Source organism: Mytilus californianus, unplaced genomic scaffold (assembly GCF_021869535.1).
Source record: "Mytilus californianus isolate M0D057914Y unplaced genomic scaffold, xbMytCali1.0.p SCAF_8, whole genome shotgun sequence".
In the NCBI taxonomy this organism is placed as follows: Eukaryota; Metazoa; Mollusca; class Bivalvia; order Mytilida; family Mytilidae; genus Mytilus; species Mytilus californianus.
Genome location: NW_026262734.1, coordinates 32,851,361 through 32,871,237, shown reverse-complemented (window position 1 = coordinate 32,871,237; position 19,877 = coordinate 32,851,361). Strand labels below are relative to the sequence as shown.

Here is a 19,877-nt window from a genome sequence, read left to right as displayed (position 1 = left end):
CGAATTTTTTGTCAAAAGACGACAAAATAAGAGAAACCCGAAAACCGGATGTTATATTTGAGAAATTATCAGACTACAGAAACCCTTTCCATATGGTGAGAAGTAAGGCTAATTTACACTCTCATTTACTATATCAGATGTTGCAAGAACTTAAAAATTGAAAGCAAACTATTTATTTTCACGATTTCGTGCCAAAAGTGTTTTAATGTAAGTCTTAGAAGCAACTTCCCTTACAGCCATAGGAAATACATGTATGTGCAAGTTAATGGTAAATTTCGTCCACATACTGCATAATCGAGAACGCATGAAAGACGACTTGCACATAGTCCCAGTGATTCACTGTTTGATGTGCCATCTGTGTAAATTATCCATTTAGGGTTTCTTCTTCCAAATAGGGTGACTCAATTGCTTTCAAGACAGGTCGGCCACACAACCACTTTGGCCACGATACCAGTTTGGCCATAGTTGTTTAGGCCATAGTTGATACGGCCACACTTTTTCATATTGTTCCTAACATATATATATATATATAATATTAATAATCCTTGATTATATATATTACAGTCAGGGGACTTACTTAAATGAGTGATTTTCTAAATCACTGATTCAAGTAACATTATGTCCATAAAGGTTGGAAGTAAGAGATGTCTTTATTTAATAATCACCTATTTAAGTAGTACAAATTAATCAATTAAGACTAAGTGATTTAATTTTATTGTAGCTTTAAATATAGACTACTAATGATCCAGGGACTAATTATGTTGCTAAAATTATCAGAACCAACATCTGTGTTGATAGGATGACTGGGTTATGTCAGGTGATGACCTTGTACTAAATCTAGGATAATGACATAAAAATCACTTGTTTAAGTATCATACCTCAATTTCCTTCCAAAAAATCACTTCTTTAAGTATCATTATTTTAATAACCCCCACTAATGCCAACACCCCCGACAGTGAAATTTTGATCTGAAAACAGTAGAATTTTATTACATAATCTATAAAATGAAACCTTGAATTTTACAGGAAAAATACTCCCACTGCTGGGAAAAATCTGTTAAGAAAGTATCAGTTCATTATGTAAAGCCATTTTTATAGCATTTTTTCAACTAAAATAGATTTTGCAGCTAAATGATTGCATCAAAGGCATAAACCTTGCTGCTTAAAAGAAGTTTAAGCAGCAAAAAGTTCATTTTTTTCAATTTTACTAATGAAAAGATATAATCTAAACCTATGTGTTTAAAATTTTGGTAAAACTACAAAATCACAATTTGTGACAAAACTTCGAATTTGCTACTTAAATAAGTGATTTAAAAACCACTTATTTCAATAAGTCCCCTGACTGATTAAAAAACATCATTTTTTTTAGTTAATAGTCACCATTTTACGAATATTCTTATAACATTCCTAAATTGATACCCAGTTTTATCATAAACTTATATTCATTGATAAAAATGGGTATCAAATTAGATATAAGAATATTTGCAATATAGTGAATATCAAAAAAAAAAAGAAAGAGATTTTAAGGATGTACACCTCTGACAAATGTCTGAGGAGCCAAAAATTTCTTAAAAAGAATTAAACTTTTTTTCTTAACCTGATTTTTGGGTTTATATGACTGTAAAAAAATAATTGGTGAAGAAAAAATCATATGGTGGTGCACTTCTTTTTTTGCTACAGCCATTTGAAAGTCATTAAAGTACCCAATTTTGATGATTTTCCCATTTTTCATCAACTTTTACCCATTTTGGGGCTATTATCATGAAAAAAATCACTGTTTCACAATTCCATTTTTTTCATACTTTCAATTAAGATGAATTGGACCAATCTGAATAAATTTAACTTAAAAAACTATGGGTAGGTGTTAATATAACATGTATAAGAAAGTTTTATAAATTTTGTTGCTTTTTCGTGTCAAATTTACCATGTTGTCAATTTTTGATTTTTCTCTTTTTTTTAGAACAAAAAGCATATTATTTCAACTTCTTTGTTATAAATGATTGAAAAAATACATATCTAAGAAATTTGAAAAGAAAAAAAATTGATATGGGATGTACATGTATCATTCATTAAATACTGCCATCATCACTGGCATAGAAAAATACACCAGGCACTGTCTATGAGACGGTCTTGACTGGTTGTCTATAGTATATGGACTGTCTGAGTTGTATTCATAGACGGTCACAGTTGTCTTTATTGACAGTAATTTAATCATTCAAAATTTTAAGTAGTTCCAACTCTGTTTTTATACTTTGTCTGAGTTATCTCCTTTAATGATCAGAGTTGTCTGCATGTAGACTGTCCAAGTTGTCTTCTGGCTGAGTTATCTTGTACTCCACCATCTGTGATTTCTCTATGCAACAGATAGATATGTATTTTAAATACTTTCAAAGTTTCACAGAATGTTGAAAATTATGTTGACTGATACACTTGCTGTTCTTGAGCACTTGATACCACCCCTTTCTATTTGAATATGTATTGCTATGATTAAGTTATCAGTACTATTATAAATTATGTTATTTCTTTGAAAACAATAAATATTTTAATTTCAACATCAATCAATTTCTTTTGGTTTGTTAATTCAAGTTTTTTGCAAGTACATATATTAATTTTTGTCATTTTAATTTTATTATTAGTGCAGTTTAACTACATTGTCCTATGGAACAATTGTCAACTTTTGTATGTTAGTACATTGATTTGACCTCGAAAACGGCAAAAAATAGTGCTTTTTGAAATAAATTCTACTACATTACATGTATGTCCTTCAATAATACGTACATGAATTACAGGTGAATGAGGATAAAGTCTGTAGAAGTAAATTGCATGAAGGTCATTTACAAAATGTTTGATATTTTATTGTATGAGACATACAACATTTGATGATGGCTCAAGACTTGTACTTCATAGGACCCATAAATGTTTGAACATTAACCACATGCATTATATACTAGCATACATATATATATAAATGTTTTTTATCTCAAAAATTTTATTTGAAAAAAAATAATAACTTCTGCCTGACATTGTTACCATTTTTCTTGACAGAATGTGATCCCTGTTTAACAAATGTGTGAGTCTAAGGGAATAATGTGCAATCTGTGAGATGGAAACAAACCATTCTAAGCCTCCATCTGTAAAAGTTCTTAAGGTATGTTCATCTGACATGAAAGTTGTCAGTAAAGGTTGTCTTGTATTCATAATCAAAACCATTAAACTGTTATTCATTTTTCTTGTTACTTCAAATATCAGGTGCTGAAACCAAAATTGGCAGAAAAGAGTTACTAAAATAATAAATTAGTAAATTTTTTTTGAATCATAATATGTGTACTCAAACTTATCTGCAAAGGAAATTGAATACAGAAGTGACAGTTATATTGATTCGATTCTAAGTTACTGAAATTGATTTAATAATGAATTTCAGTTTGTTAAACTTTTGCATATGTTGTTCATGAGGTAAATATTCTAATTTGAACTTTTAGATTTTGTGTACATTGATTTGTACTTCATGTACTTGTTAGTAAATTTCTTTTTCAAAATTGAATTTATAGCAAATGTCCATCACAAGGCAAGACTTAGAAAAATCGTCTGACCGTTTGGCTGACAATTTATCTCGTCTGCAGCAGGACAATGCAGAGCAGAAGCAGGTCATTGAAGAGAGACTGTCTGAAGTTCAAAAAGAGCAGATCACAGCTGAACAATTACTGCAGTCTGATTGGTCAAACCGATCAGAAGATCAAAGCAACAAATCAAATGGTAAATACATTAAATTATAGATTAACTGACTCAGAGGAATTGAAAACCATGTTTAGTCTGTTATATAATTATACTATTGTTCAAAATTGAGATATATGATCACTCGTCAGGTGAACAGGTAAATCTTAGCTGTCAGTCAGCCACCTTACCTGTGTAAGTAACCATTTTGATGTCAGGGTATTTAACTTGGGCTTATTTTTTTTATGGCAAATACTCTTCATGTTACTTTTATGACTGGAAAAGTGTACAATTGTTAAGGAAAATAGGCTAGCCTAAAATAATACATGAGTACTACAATTTTTACTTTAATCATAGGACATATTGAGTATAGTCAGTTTTAGATATATTCTATCCAGACAAAACTTAAAAAAACATGACTGATTGTTGAATCTTATTTTAATTCTTTTTTTAGGTGGAACAATAAAGAAAGGCTTGAGAAGAGAGCCTACTATTGTCAGACAGGTAAAGTCACAAAACAGATTCTTTCTATTGCGAAGAAGAGACTTTGTGCATGTTGTGTGGCCATATATATAAGATGTTGACATCCGTATTTTCAGATTGCTAGGCAAACACCTATGAAATTCAACCTTGATTTCAGGTCTGAAACAGATTTCTTATCTTGATGAGTTTGACTTGAGAGTTAAAAATCCCACTAAAAGATTCAAAGATTATGTGCTCTTAATACCTATAATACATTAAACGTTAAAAGAATAACAGGGATTTCCAAAAATATTGGACAGTACAACAGAACACAGCAACCACCAACATCTGACTCCTAAAATATAGACATACAAACAAAATAAAACCATACTCTGGACTTACATTCAGTTTATGAGTTAATCAGCCCAGTTTACACATTGAAACCTCTAGAATAAATGTTTTTTGTGCACACATTTAACCTTTTTTTTCCCATACTGTATTGTAAATTGAAGGAAGTCAATGCTAAATTTACCTAATTTAAAATTTACTGTTTAATTACAGTTACGACAATGGACCACTTCAGATGTGATACGATGGCTAGAGAAAGAAGGACTGCACAAATTCATTCTAACATTCCAAAGTAAGTTGGATCAATACAAAAAGAAATTTTATCATTATTTATTGAAATTTGTCTTAGGTTTGTCATATATGTAAATAAAACATAAAAAAATACTGACTTGGGGACCAGACATCCTGTGCTTTAAAAAAATATGTTTTCTCTCCTACACATGTGATAATTACAACTATTAAACCATCCAAAATAATACTATCATCACCTTATATTTTTTGGGGGGTAAAGATTGCATGAAATGCAATCAAAACCCTATGGTACTGACTTGATATATAAATCTTCCAAGGTTCATCACTACTTTGGAGATAAACAAAATATAGTGCATTGATAATAACATTCTAAACATCCTATCCATGAACATTTCAAGAAATTTATCAATGAAATATATGCTCAGATATACAAATTACAAAATGATGTTATACTTTCAAGAAAATTACATAACTTGTGCAAGGTGCAGGAATATAAGATCTGTTCTAAATATATCAATGATGTCATTGTTAAAGTAATCTTTAAAAGGGGAATTATCTTCCTTTGTCCATAATTGTAGTTGAAACAACTACAACCAATGCTTTATACATTGCAATGTTTAATTTTACTCCCCACTGATAAATTAAAGCAATCTTTACCCTTCAGTGCTTACAAGCACTTTGATAAACAAATGTATGCAGATTGAAGGCATCTTTATTACAATTTTAACCTGACCACTTTCTAAACGGGATATTTTATAGTGATAGGGTTGTCCGTTTGTTAGTTGGTCTGTTAGTTTGTCCATCTTTCTGGTTGTCTTTCTGTCCATCATTTGTATCTGCTAATGCTCCTGTACCTCCTAACATCCCAGTGTCAGTCCGTATTTTTCACAGTACATTTATCTTGTGAGGTTATTTGCTGCTGTAAAAATTGTTCTGCTGATTCCAAGTTTTGCAGTTGAAAGAAAAATTATGGATTTGTAGGTTATGTACTGTATCATCTACAAAGTGCTCAACTTTCACATGTAAGATATTTTCTCTCAAATTTCACTTGTAAGATTTTTTTCTCTCATATTTCACTTTTAAGATTTTTTCCCCTCAAATTTCACTTGTAAGATTTTTCCCTTTCAGAAAAAAGATCCATATAATTATAATCTCTTTATAATCACTTTTTGATATTTTCCTTATATTGTAGGACACCATGTAAAAGGAGAAGACCTGGCAGAAATCAGACTTCCATTTCTGGGTAAACAAAAACTTTAATAGATATATTATTAATTAAAGATATCTGAAATTGTTTTGAGCTTCAATCATTGCAAGATTGTTAATTTTTCATTCAATGTAAACTAGAACAAAAGTAACACATTTATTGAACAAAAAGAATGTTAATCATCAGCGACTACTGTAAATTCAGGAATAACTTTGAAGTTTTTATTAATGCGAAAAATGCAACAGTATCAGGTTCGCAGTAATAAAAACTCTCATTCATAATTTTCATTTGTGATATCCTTGGTAAAACCTTTTGAAATTGCATAAATGAAATTTTGATTTTTGACAATGGTCAAATAGTTGCAATAAGAAATGCATGCATTAATTTCTAAATTTACAGTATGACAATGAGCTGTAATAATCACATTATTTTAACTTTATTTGTAGATAATTATGTAATAATCACACAAATTTAACTATTTGTAGATAATTATGATCATATAAGTGTTAGTGACAAGGAACTATTGTTATCACATGTATATGAACTCTTACGACTGGAATCAGAGGAACAAGACAATCTGGAACAATTCACATCACCATTAGACCGTGAAAAGTACATAGCTGCCAGACAAATTTCAAAAGAGGGAAGAAGGTCACCAGTCATTTTCCTGCCATCCCATAATTCCACACCATCTACTTCACCATCTTCAGTTGTCTCTTCACCCCTAGCAAAGTTACGGAAATGTTCAGATCCAATCGTCATGTCAGAGCCATCTTCAGGGTACAGCAAAAATTTTGTATATATAATTTTCTTGATCCATCTTCTCTCTGTATTTGTGTAGAAAGCAAAGTTATCTTTAAGAAATATTTAAAGATGATCATTATGAAGTGATGCAAAAAGAATTAAAAAAGAATTCTTTTCCTGTTTCACAAGCTCGTTCATGTACAAATAAATTTTATATTTTCCTAAATTGTACGAATAATGTATATACATGTTGTGTTCAAAGTATCTCTAAAGTTACTGAAAAAAATAATGCTGATTTCAACTTGTTTAGAAAAAAAAAATGTTTTTACTTAGTAATTTACATGTAATTCTTGCTCAGAGTAAATGCAAACTTAAGCAAGTACACAGAACATGAGTAATTAATTAAAATAATTCTTCATATAAATTTATAAAAATTTGTATTGAAGGTTCAGACAAAGGAAAGTGAAAACATTAGAAAAACCTCCAAGGAAGGTATGTTTTTTTTGTATATTTTATTGTGTGAAATTTGTATAGTCAGTTCTCCTTTTACCGGTATACATCAATAGATTTATTTATCCAACTAACTTTTGGATACTCTCCATGAAATTGAATTTAAAATTCAGTCTATTTGTAATTGCAAATCCATTAGTTGATTGTTGTTGTCTGCTAAATGACCAGTGGCATATAATTTATGCAAATTTAAGACAATTATCTATTTATATTGCAAAAAGTAGCGGAACAAATCTACAACTCTTTAAAAGCTGTTCTTCATCTGAAAGTTGCATTGAGGTTTTCAATATGGAGCAAAAGTTCATACCTCATTGCATGTTCTAGATAGCCCTTAAATAGGCTTTGTTTAAATGTGAATGGAATTGTTTTCTAGATGTTTTCTGTGATCAAACATTTTTTTTAAAACAGAAACAAGAATAGGTCTAAAATTGAAAACAAAGATCAGTGTTGATTTGTTTGATTGAAAAAATTATTAACAGCATGTTTATTAATGCTGTAATAATAATGGTAACAGTTGTCATCATTATTTGGTGTTAAAAAAGGTTTCTAAATTCTGTAGTGTGACTCCAATCAAAACAGCAGAAAATTCAAAAATGGTTGTAAAATTCAGCATTAACGTTAAAAAAGGCATGAAAATAAACTCATCATAGATACCAGGATTGAAATTTTGTATTTGCGCCAGACGCGCGTTTCGTCTTCAATAGACTCATCAGTGACGCTCGAATCATAAAAAGTTAAAAAGGCCAAATAAAGTACGAAGTTGAAGAGCATTGAGGACCAAAAATTCCTAAAAGTTTTGCCAAATACAGCTAAGGTAATCTGTTCCTGAGGTAGGAAAGCCTTAGTATTTCAAAAATGTTAAGTTTTGTAAACAGTTAATTTATAATTGTGAATAGAGATAACCATGGTGCTCTTTAAGAAATTCCTAAATCATTGTTCTCTTGAAAAGTATTCACCCTTTTTAACTTTTTATTACTTAACTGATAATTCTTATTTATTACCATCTATGTAGAAGAAACAGGTAACCAGCAGATGTTCTCTGTTTGAACTTCTTGGAAATCAAGAAAGACAGGAAGTCAAGTGTGTCTGTATCCAGAAATATGGCAATCTGTTTGGCTTGACTCTGCACACAGACTCTTCTGGTAACTTGATGGTTGTTAAATGTGAAGACAGCTTAGCTTCACTGTTAGGTTGCAGGTATGACACACAGTTTGTTCCTTTTTATATATCCATGTATTCTTCAAGTAGAATATATATTCTAACATTAATAGCAACAGAATAAAAAAGCCTTTAGATTTCAGATTCAGGAGTTTAATTCTTAAAACTAATGTCATAGAAATCTACCATATTTTATGCCAAAAATAATATTTTGGCTTATATATAATTATTTAAAAGTGAAATTCCAAAAATGAAAAAAATCCAACATAGTGAGATATACTGGTTACTCTGTCAGTCCATCTATCTGTCCTTCTGTTTGTCCATTTGTTAAATATTTTTATTATTCTTCATATCAAAATGCGTGAATTTGATTGGTTAATATGAGGGAGACAATTTACTCTATTCCATGCTAAATACTCTATTACCCTTCACGGAGACGCTTGCTCAAGTGTGCGCTTTAATAAATATTGTTATGTAACAATACGTCATATTTTATTACTTTGAATTTGAAATTTGATAGACAGTAATAACAGAACATTCAGCATAATAAATTAAATAACACATATCTGAGAGGGTGATAGAGCAGATTGTTACCCCTTGAAAAGACATTGTCAACCTTGGCTTCGCCTCAGTTGACAAAGTTTTCTCGGGGTAACAATCTGCTCTATCACCCTCTGAGCTATGTGTTATTTATATACTGTTGCATTTTTCTCCTCAAACTACAAATTAGAGCTTCTTTATATTTGGTACACAGCTATTGGTAAGCCATACCGAATGACACATTATTCACTTATCTACTTCCTGTTTGCAACATTCATTTATATTCTTCTCTCATTGATCCTGTTTTTTTTTTAAATTTCACATTTTTCTCAGCAACGAAGCATAGCTTATTGATGTTTGATACCTATTTTAATATTGGTAAACGTTACCACCTGCTTATATCTTTAAGTTGTCTGCCCCTATATTATTTGGTATATGTATTTACTTTCACTCAAAAGCAAGAGTAGGTGTATAAACTAGTGAGTAGTAGCTCATTCTATATCTTGTTTATTTTGGTTATGAAAAACAGGAAAATATAAAGATTTGTAATAAAGTTTAGATAGGTTGATTGTTTTTAAATGTCCAGTGGCAGATATTTAATGCATATTCAGGATGAGAAAATAATAATAAATACCATTAGTAGGTTCTGCAAGGTTGGTTGAACAGGATAAAGAGAAGGAAATTTGGAATCTGAGGGTGTGTTGGATAGTGGCAGAAATCATTGCCTTGTAACTGGCCACCTAGGGAACACTCAGGGAGTTGCTACAAGGCTTCTTTAACATGCAAAGAGCATGACACTCTCTCTACATAAGACATAGGATTTAATATCCCCATTCCCATGGGAAGAGGCTGTGTATTTATAGTTTCAGCTAAGCTAAACAGACACCCCTCTTTACCAAGTCTTTTACTGGCAAACAGGAGAACTCTAGAGATGACCATATTTTATTCCCCAGTCAACCTTGGTGTAAAAAAAGATTAGATGGTGACACATATAAGCTCATTTCTTTTTTTTTATCTTATTTTGATATCCACATATGATGTTTTTTATATTTTAACATTCATGAAAAAATATAATTTTTCAGAGTTCTTGAGCTGAATGGTTATTTAGCAAGTCAGTTGATTGATGACATATTTTTACAAAGTGTCCTGAATGACAGCCAAGAACTGTACCTAGTTGTCTCTCAAGAACACATGTATGTATACATTTAAAATAATTTTTGGGGATATCTTATACCTCACTTTACCCTGCTATAGTATTTTTGTCCCCTGCATAACGCATTGCAGGGGACATAGAAACACCGGGCATCAGTCTGTCCGTCCAGTATTGTTAGCACTCTCACGTGTACAATTCTTGCCTGATTTTTATGAAACTTATATCATAGGTTTATATCAGCAATGTCTTGGACGAGTTCGAAAATCAGTCCTGATCAATTATTTTTAAAAGAGTTATGCCCCTTGGAAACATTATTTATATAGAAAATTGCATCGTTATGGCTCTCATTTGTTCAATTCTTGACAGATTTTATGAAACTTAAATCATAGGTTCATATTAGCAATGTCTTGGACAAGATCGAAAATCAGCCAAAACAGTATAGGGCTTTCACGGTTGACAAAATTACTGTATTTGTCCTATTGGAACATGTTTCTAGACTCAGTCCTTTACCATAGTGGAGGGGGTGGACAGCTTTTGAGGGAGGTGGGAGAGAAAAAAAGATTCTAAAAGTGGGAGGTGGGAGATAGGGGGCGGGAGGTGGGAGAAGGGTACCCCTTTGTCCACCCCCTCATAGTGGGGTTAGGCTGAAGGGATATATACAGACCAATGCAGATAAACTAACTTGACGACAAGTCCATCAAGGGTTCTTAGTGAAGGATTAGTACAGTACAAAACTAAAGCCGCCTTTTGGCTTTATTTGTTTATACATTAATTTTCTTTACATACATGTATGCACACTCTAAAGGTAAAGGTTTTGAATGGTTATTTTTTTTTTATACATGTTGGACAATTTTCATAAAAAACACGACAAAAATCTTTAAAATTAATTTTTGTAGAAATATGTCAGAAGAGGACAAATGGGAGAAATTGAAACATGTCCTGACAGAAATGAAAGATAAAGACCCTGAAGACATAGTATGTAGTCTTTCTGATGATGACCTTGATGATTTAAAGGAGAAATTTACAATGCAGGTAGGGAGAACTTAGAAGCTAACTTCAAGTGTAAAAATAAAATTGTTATCAAGTTAGATAATTAGCAGCTAGCAAAATTATACAAAACAGTTTTAGAATTTCACAACAATGCTTAGTGATTCAAAATAATACTTTGTTATTGTGACTCCAATTATAAAGTCATTGTTAATAGGAACTGGAACTGAAGGGCCTTTTCTGCTTTTGGAAACGTTGAAATTTCGTTTCTTTCAGGGCATAATTTAAATTTCTGAAAAAAAACTGCTATCAAAGCAAAATAAGCATATAAAATGATGGGTTATTAGAGGGTTACGTTTAAACTTTTAATTGGAAAATATCAGAAGAAGCTTTCGCACTAAAAATGAGTGTATATTTTATCTTTCTTAAAATTTTTTCAGGAAGAACTAGGGAAGGCCAAGGAAGAAATAGATGATTTAAAGCAGCAGGTTGCAGAGTTATCAGAACAGCTGAGCTTACAGACCAAAGTAATGGGTGATATGAAGGAACAGAGAGACATTGCTCTCAGAGATAATGTCAGAAAAAGATTTAAACGACATGGTAATGTTATTTATAAATCTGTATTATATCAACTCACCTGGCTAAAAGGAGTTACAGTTGTTCAATCTGTCTTTTAAAAAAAAAAAACATTTTTAATATTCTTCGATATCAATTAACTTTTTACATTTTGTTTTTTATTCTTTCAGTTGTTGAGTTCTAAATCTTCAACTGAGGAGGCAGTTCTTGGAAACACATTATCTAAATATTATGTTTTGTTAAGAATGTTCATTGGGGATCATTTTACTTTTCAGCAATAACATGGTCACCATTGTCAGACAAGGTTAACATTGAACATTACAGACTGATACATTTAAAACTTTCTTTTGTGATAAAGTTTGGTGCATGCTTGAAGTTATTGTGAACCAAATGAAACTTTTCAAAAGATTCATCTCCTATTGTTCTATCTGTTTAAACTTTTGTAAGTTCTTTTGTCCCATTCAATGAATACAATAGCTATTGTTCTCTGTGTAGTTTATTCACTGGGACCTTTAAATTTCTTCTAAGAGAAATCTATCACTCATTGATTAATTTACCTGAGTAAAAAAATAATCTTTTTAATAAACGAAAATACATATTTCAACTAAAAAAAATGCATGTGATGTTGTTTTATTCAATGTCAATAATATATTTTCAATCTGTGCAATATAAACACTGATTTAATCATAAAAAGTTGATTTCTGACAAAACTTTCAACATTGTTCCTATTAAATTTTTTTTTTTTGTGTGTTTGACAAATTAAAACTGGAAAATGAAGATGTTTAAATTAAGGCATTCTTTTATGTATTCTGCAACTAAACTAAAACAATAAAAAATGCAAATTTCAATAGGAACAATGCTAAAAGTTTTGTCAGAAATCAACCTTTTATGATTAAAATAGTGTTTAAATGGAACAGATTGAAAATATGTTATTGACATTGAATAAAACAACTTTTAGTTGAAATATGTGTTTTTCGTTTGTTTAGAAGATGATTTTTTTACTCAGGTATATTAATCAATGAGTGATAAATTTCTCTTAAAAGAAATTTAAAGGTCCCAGTGAATAAACTACACAGAGCACAATAGCTATTGTATTTATTGAATGGGACAAAAGAATTTACAAAAGTTTAAATCGACAGGTAACCTTCAAGTGAATCTGTGGAAAAGTTTCATTTGGTTAGCAATAACAGCTGTAATAAAGTTATTGCAGCTGGACCTTTCCTGTTAACAGGTCAATGTTTTTCTAGGTGATAAATGAGCAATTCAGGCTTCTTAGAGCCTCTAGATATAGATCACTTGATATTAAAATTGATGCTTGACAAATCAGCTAGCATGTTAAGGGATGACTTTTCAATGGAATCTTCAACGGTATAGATAGCCAAATAAATCTCCTGTTGCTTTATATTGCAGTTTCTGGAGAGACAGAGTACTACAAGATGACCATGGAGAGTCTGAATGTAGAATCTGCTACAAAAGTATGTATATAATAGATGCATTTATTATCGAGTAATATTCAAATGAATGCTTGTAGTACAAATGATTATTATATTTTCAAAAGCATACACTAAAACGTTGTGAATGGTTAAAAACCTCATAAACATTTATAGTTCATCCTATGAGGTAATGTCATTTTCATTTTCGAGTACAAACAATTGAATTACCCATAATCCTTACAGTTCTGAAACAGCAAATTGGCCATGAGTAAGATAAATCTGAACATATGGATGGTTTATACTTTGATAATGTAAAATTTCCTATTTTTGATCAGGAATATTTGGCATTGTTTTGATTCAGAGAGTTCATATATTTTCAATGTATAATTACTCTGTATATATATTCTTAAGCTTTTGCTTTTATCCTAATAAGTCTACAATATAATCTTTCTATTTAGAGAAACATTTATCAGTTGGTGGGTATATTTTTCAATACAAAAATCAATGTAACTTGAAACATCTTTTTCTTACAACTTGTAATGACACAGATTTTCCTGTAGCTAATGAAAGAAAAATACTTAGCAATCTAAAGTTTCTACCTTGTGATCTCAGATGGTTCTTACTGTGGTCTTAAATTATTTCAACTCTTACGATAAGGATCTATAAAAGACACACTTTAATATCTTAGAATTTGTTTCATGATTTTAATTAGTTTTTGCCATTGTCATTCCATTATTTTACCTCTCATGATAATCTGCACATCAAAGACTTTTCATGTTCTCAATAGTTCTTGCTCTGGCCCTTCAATTTATTGCATCTGTCATTATCATTTGTGAGGGTAAATAACATCAATGCTAGTCTTGTAATGGCATGTCTTAAATGGTTCTTTCTATTTATACCCTGCTCTGAAGGAGAGGATATACTGTCTGTATGTATGTCGGTCCGATTGTGCGTCCATACTTTCGTCTTTATGTCCGTCCATTCCATAATATTTCATCGCAATTTTCACAGGAACCACAAATCAAATCTTCCTGAAATCTTTTATCACTCTTCATATGAACATGTGTTACTGTGTGATAGGATTTCAGATTTATAGATCGTCAACTTCCTATTTACCCAATACTTATATATTTTAACATATAATGGCCATGTATGAAATTTTCATGAGATATTTCTAGGGAAATAAAAATAAGAGCTTCCTGAAACTTGTTATCAGGCTTCATACCACCATGCTTTACAGTTTAATATGTTTTCAGATTCATTACTTTTCAACTTCCTGTTAACCAACTACTTTAATATTTTTACACATAAAAGCCATGTATGATATTTATGTCACATTTTTCAACCGAATAACAAATAAGAACTTCCTGAAATTTGTTATCAAGCTTTATGTGAATATGCTTTACCATGTGATAGGTTTTCAAATTTATGGCTTATCAACTTCCTTTTACCGAATACTTATATTTTCTTACACATAATGGGCCTTTTAAAAAAATATTTATCACATTTTTCTATGGAACTACAAATAAGAGCTTCCTGAAATTTGTTGTCAGTCTTAATGGGAATATGTGAAATGTTTTCAGATTCATCGCTCATCAACATACTGTTCTCCAAAATCTTGAGCGTGACTTTTCCTGCTGAACAATTTTAAGAAAAGCTAGTATTTAAAATAACACCTGTAAGAATTTGAATGTTTTAAATTTTAAATCAACAGCTTTAGTATAAAATGCATGTTACAATATTATTTGACTGTTTTCTGTAGGAACAAGTAACAGATTCTCTTAAAGAAATAGTGAAAGAAGCTAGTCGCCAGAAATTCTACTTGGATCGTCTGATTTCTGTTGTTATTGAAGAATCACCATGGATACTGGACCAAGTAGATGCACAGTTTGATGATAATTCTCTAGTCAATCAGAGTGAAGAATTTTGTTGAATGTTATTCAGTACAATAGTAACTAAAGATCATTGTAATGAGTCATTTTTTGAACCCTGAATTGACTCTCTCTCAAAAAAATAATAGGATTATATTTTGATACACTTTTTAATCCAACAAACTTATTATCAGACTCGATTATACTGAAAGAAATGATTGTATACTAAGGGTATAACTAATTATTCATTTACTTCTCATAGTAGCTCTGCATTGTAGTAAACCAGTACAAACTCCCTGGAAAGGGAAGTAACTTGTACTAAAATTAAATTTTAGAATTGATTCCAGATTCAGGAAATGACTTATTAAAAAAGCATTGCTATAAATTCTGAAATTATTGCGATGGTTTTATTAATATGAATGATGCGACTGGGTGGTTATGCAATAATAAGAACTCATATTCTGATATCAGATAGATTTAAATGTATGGGGATTACCTGAAATCGCAATAATAAGTGCACACCATAATTTCTGAATTTACAGTATATATATTTTTATAAATGTTGACTCTAAAAGATCTGAAAATGTTATTATTTGTAGTGTAGTGTTTATGGTAAAGGGTATAAAACTATACAATATATAGATAATTACTTAATTTTATATATTAAGAATGTTTTTTAATGAAAAAAGAAATAAATGGTTGTTTCATAAAAATATTTTTTCACATTAAACTTTTTAAACATACAACTAGAACATAAATTATTATCAAATAGTTTTCTTATGAAAAACACCATTATCTTTTATATTTAACTTAATTAAAGGTATCAATCATTTCACAGATGCATCCAAGTCACAACCAACAATGTCTTACAATGTCTTACAATATTTTACAATGTTTTACACTACAAATTCTCCAAAAGAAAATTGATCTGATGTTTTATTTATTATATATGTTTAAATCAGTTTCATAAGTTTGATCAATTTCATATATGTCTTTTTACCCCAGTGTTCTTAAAAACATTTTTAACACATATATAAGTGCCTTAGTTAAATAGAGGTACAAAATTTTATGAGAGGAAAATTTGCTAATTTTTTGTATGTTGTTAGTCCAAATAATAATGATGTCTTGAAAGGCTATTTTGATTTTTGCTGTGACACCTTCATACGTCCTCATTATGCTGATGCTATTTTTGTCAAGACGTCGTAATTATTTGGGACTAGTATGTTATATGTAATGTTTGTTGATTGTTGAAGAATTGAAATTGTTATAAATTGTGTTGAAATTATATTGAAGTTATACTGTTTATTTATAAAATTATTATATTGTTGAAAATTAATGAAATATTTATTCATGATCTTGTGCTTTTGTTAAATAGAATTTTAAAAGGGACCATGTATATTTATTATTTTTGTAACATATATCTCTCATATTTAAAATAAGGGCAAATAAACTGTTTTTCATGTCTTCGTCACATTTTATTTTTTCCATGTCCAAAAATATTGTTACGGCATTTTACTTTGGTTTACAGTTTAAAACATTTAAGTGTTAACCATATTTCATGCATTAGGTCTATTATGTTGGGTTTGTTACAGGAGCTTTTAAAATATTATTAGCTGTTGAAATGAAAGTTGTTCATGTGAGACACTTTGTTTTCACTTAAACTGCATTAAATACACATGAGTTCCGAGTAAATAATTTACCATCTGAATAGAACCAACTACTTGTGAAAAGAAAGGTTAATATATGAATGGTCAAAGCTGTAACAGTTGATAACAATCTCAAGTAACCCCAATTGTGTTTAACCAATACATTTTTGGAATAAAATTGAGAATGGAAATGGGGAATATGTCAAAGAGACAACAACACGACCAAAGAGCAAACAACAGCCGAAGGCCACCAATGGGTCTTCAACACAGCGAGAAAATCCCACACCCGGAGGTGGTCCTCAGCTGGCCCCTAAAAAAAATTGTGTACTAGTTCAGTGAAAATGGACGTCACACTAAACTCCAAAACATATAAATGAACTAAAATTAAAAAACATACAAGACTAACAAAGGCCAGAGGCTCCTGACTTGGGAATGGCGCAAAAATGCGGCGGGGTTAATTGGAAGTTTTAACAAAAGATATTTTGTTTATCATAGAAATTGAGAGTAAGGAAATCAACCATATAATTTAACTACCATTTCTTATTTACTTTGAATAAATGTAAAACAGGCTCATTACCTACTTTATATGCATATTTCATCTGTATTACAAGTTGTAAAATGATTTTTAAGCATTAATGAACTCATGACAAGCATTTATTATGTAGCTTTACATACAGAAAATTGCATTTTGTTTCATGCTTGATAGCTCATCATGGTTGGAAAAATATTTTCAAATGGATGCATGGAATAAATATTATCTTCCATGTCCTAGAGTGTAGGAGAACCATATTATTAGTTTAACATTGCCTTAATAAATTTTTTTTGAATAGTGCCAATAAAGCACACCATTATTTTTACTTGGCCTATGTATAGATCTGATTTGTTATAGTTTATTTAGAGTATCTACCAAAGTTCAGACAAAAGGAGGTGTTTTTTTTAAAAAACTAATCTAGTCTGCAGCTGTATGACATAACATATTTTATTATTATCTAGTCCTTATTTTACCATATGTTGTATTGTATAACAGTTTTTGTATAATGTATAACAACATATATCTGTTGCAGTTTTTAACGATAAAATTTGTTAGTTTGGGAAAGGTAGTTTTAGTGATACAAAGGGATTCAATATTTGTATGGTGCATGCATTGCTATTTCATCTATATGTTCATTTCTTTGTTTGTCAAACACTTAAAAAAAATTGTAAAATACAGTGGATTCATTAATATTTTTTTGGGTACCAATTTTTGTGGATTTCGTGGGTAAAGGTAAACTCAGAACTTAAAAGTTCAGTGAAGTATCATTTTTTTTATAGACTTATCCGTAAAATCAAATATCCACGACTAAAAAGTTTTTCCTTCATCCATGAAAATTGGTACCCACAAAAATAAATGAACCCACAGTACATTATAATATAACATGGGATCACTAGCCAGTCAACACTGATGTTGTGAGATCGAACCCCGCTTGTGCAGGTGCACTCGACTCCAATCTTAATTGACTAGGATTGTCAGTTTTCCTATCGAAGGTCGGTGGTTTTCTCTGGGGACTCCCGCTTCCTCCACCCATAAAAACTGACTGCCACGAAATAGCCCAAAAGTGATGCTTAAAAGTGGCATTAAAACACCAACAATCAATCAATTATAACATTGGAACAAGTTTTCAGAGGAGGTATTAAGAATGGATCTATCTTACCCACACATTAAATTTGCCATGATTTTTATTAAATTGACATTCTGAGTCGTGATAACTGTTGCCTGATTTTCTTTTTTTTTGTTGTAAACTCTGTTCCCTTCAATAACATTTCCACTAGATTTTGAATTTAGCTGTCTTGCCATTTGTAAACCATTATTTAACCAATGATAATTTGACTTATAGAAATCATTTAATTTACCATTTTTTATTTTCTATATTGAGAGCACACAAGACAATACAAAATCTAAGAAAAAGGGATATCTGATCCCTATTTAAAAAAATACTAGTGTTCATACAAAAGATTTAAATAAGAGTAGGGAATAAAAAATTAACTTAAGTTTGTTTTCTTCATTCATGGTTTTCAGAGACAAGATTATGAGTAGCATCTTGACTGTTGCTGTTGTTTTTGCTATTGTGTTTATGGGAAAAAAAGTGGAATTAAAGTTCAATATTGAATTTGGCCATCTTTATTGACATTTGGTGTAAACAGATATACCATATTCCGAAGGGGTATTTACTATATGTATTATACAATGAAGACGAATTTTCCTTTGCCTACAATGGCTAAGGAAATTTTACCAATTTGACTGATATTTTTTTGTAAATTCCCCTCCTGAATATGTTATATCTGTCCAATATATTTGTTGAAGTGTATCAATAACTTATTTACTGCATTAAGGATTAGTACCAGTAAGAGGAACATTTTTTAGTAGGAAAGGTACATCCATTCTACAGATAAATGAGTATATGTATGATCGATGGCCTGCTTGGCTCTTCATTTCAAACAAATCCCTCATCATTTGCTATACTGTAAATTCAGAAATTATTGTGATGTTTTTATTATTGCGAAAAATGTGACAGGGTTATAATCGCAATAATTTAAACTTGCATTTTGAAATTTTTTATATAAATTAAACCGGATTTTTCTCAATATCGCAAAAATTAAAATCGCATTTTAGTCTAAAATGACAAAATCGCAATAATAAATGCACGCAATAATTTCTGAATTTACAGTATTTATTTTCATTGGTCACTTAAAGAACTACTGTATTTGTCATCTTACTGCCAAAAAGCAATATTTTTTGTAAGGTACTTTTATTTTTTACAATGATCTGTATGACTATTTATACCTGTAAGTCTTCCAAACTTGTATAATTATATTTTTATTATTTATTAAAATGAAAATGTTATTAGTAAAAATAAAATACAGCAAAGTTATTTTGTTTTGAATATTAGAATTAAGGGTTCAGCAATGCTGACTATTAATTCAGGTTGTAAAACTGCACCATTTAGAGTCTGTCATTGATGGAAATGTAACCTTTTTCCACAAGTTTCTATTGTCACATTAGAAAACATTAAGGGTGTATTTGATTCAGTTTTTGAATGGTTTATGGTTTGATTTAAAACTGGTTTCAATTTACATGTTTGCCGATCATTAAAAATTTCTGATAATGGTTTAACTGTTTAAAAGTGATTGTTCTGTGAACTTAACAAGGTCAATTGGCAAAAAATCAGTGCAGTAAAACCCTGGAAATTGGTGTAAAAATAGTGGTCTTCCATTTGTTAACAGTTGTTTGTTCAGTCATTTA

At 30.3% G+C, this 19,877-nt stretch overlaps 1 protein-coding gene across 2 annotated transcripts; it reads left to right on the top strand.

The window, feature by feature from the left end:
• The first annotated feature begins 38 nt into the window (after positions 1-38).
• On the top strand, positions 39-19,506 carry LOC127711782 (uncharacterized). 2 transcript variants are annotated; one of them, XM_052217910.1, is made up of 14 exons: positions 39-95; positions 3,045-3,147; positions 3,548-3,752; positions 4,165-4,214; positions 4,734-4,812; positions 5,965-6,015; positions 6,465-6,759; positions 7,170-7,215; positions 8,246-8,430; positions 10,014-10,124; positions 10,981-11,116; positions 11,512-11,671; positions 13,058-13,122; positions 14,843-19,506. In XM_052217910.1, exons 2-14 carry the CDS (start codon positions 3,103-3,105, stop codon positions 15,011-15,013), a joined length of 1,599 nt encoding a protein of 532 aa, XP_052073870.1. In that variant the 5' UTR covers positions 39-95; positions 3,045-3,102; the 3' UTR covers positions 15,014-19,506. The 2 variants fall into 2 exon arrangements, with proteins under 2 accessions (XP_052073870.1, XP_052073868.1); XM_052217908.1 differs by having other exon boundaries at positions 45-102.
• Positions 19,507-19,877: the final 371 nt, after the last annotated feature.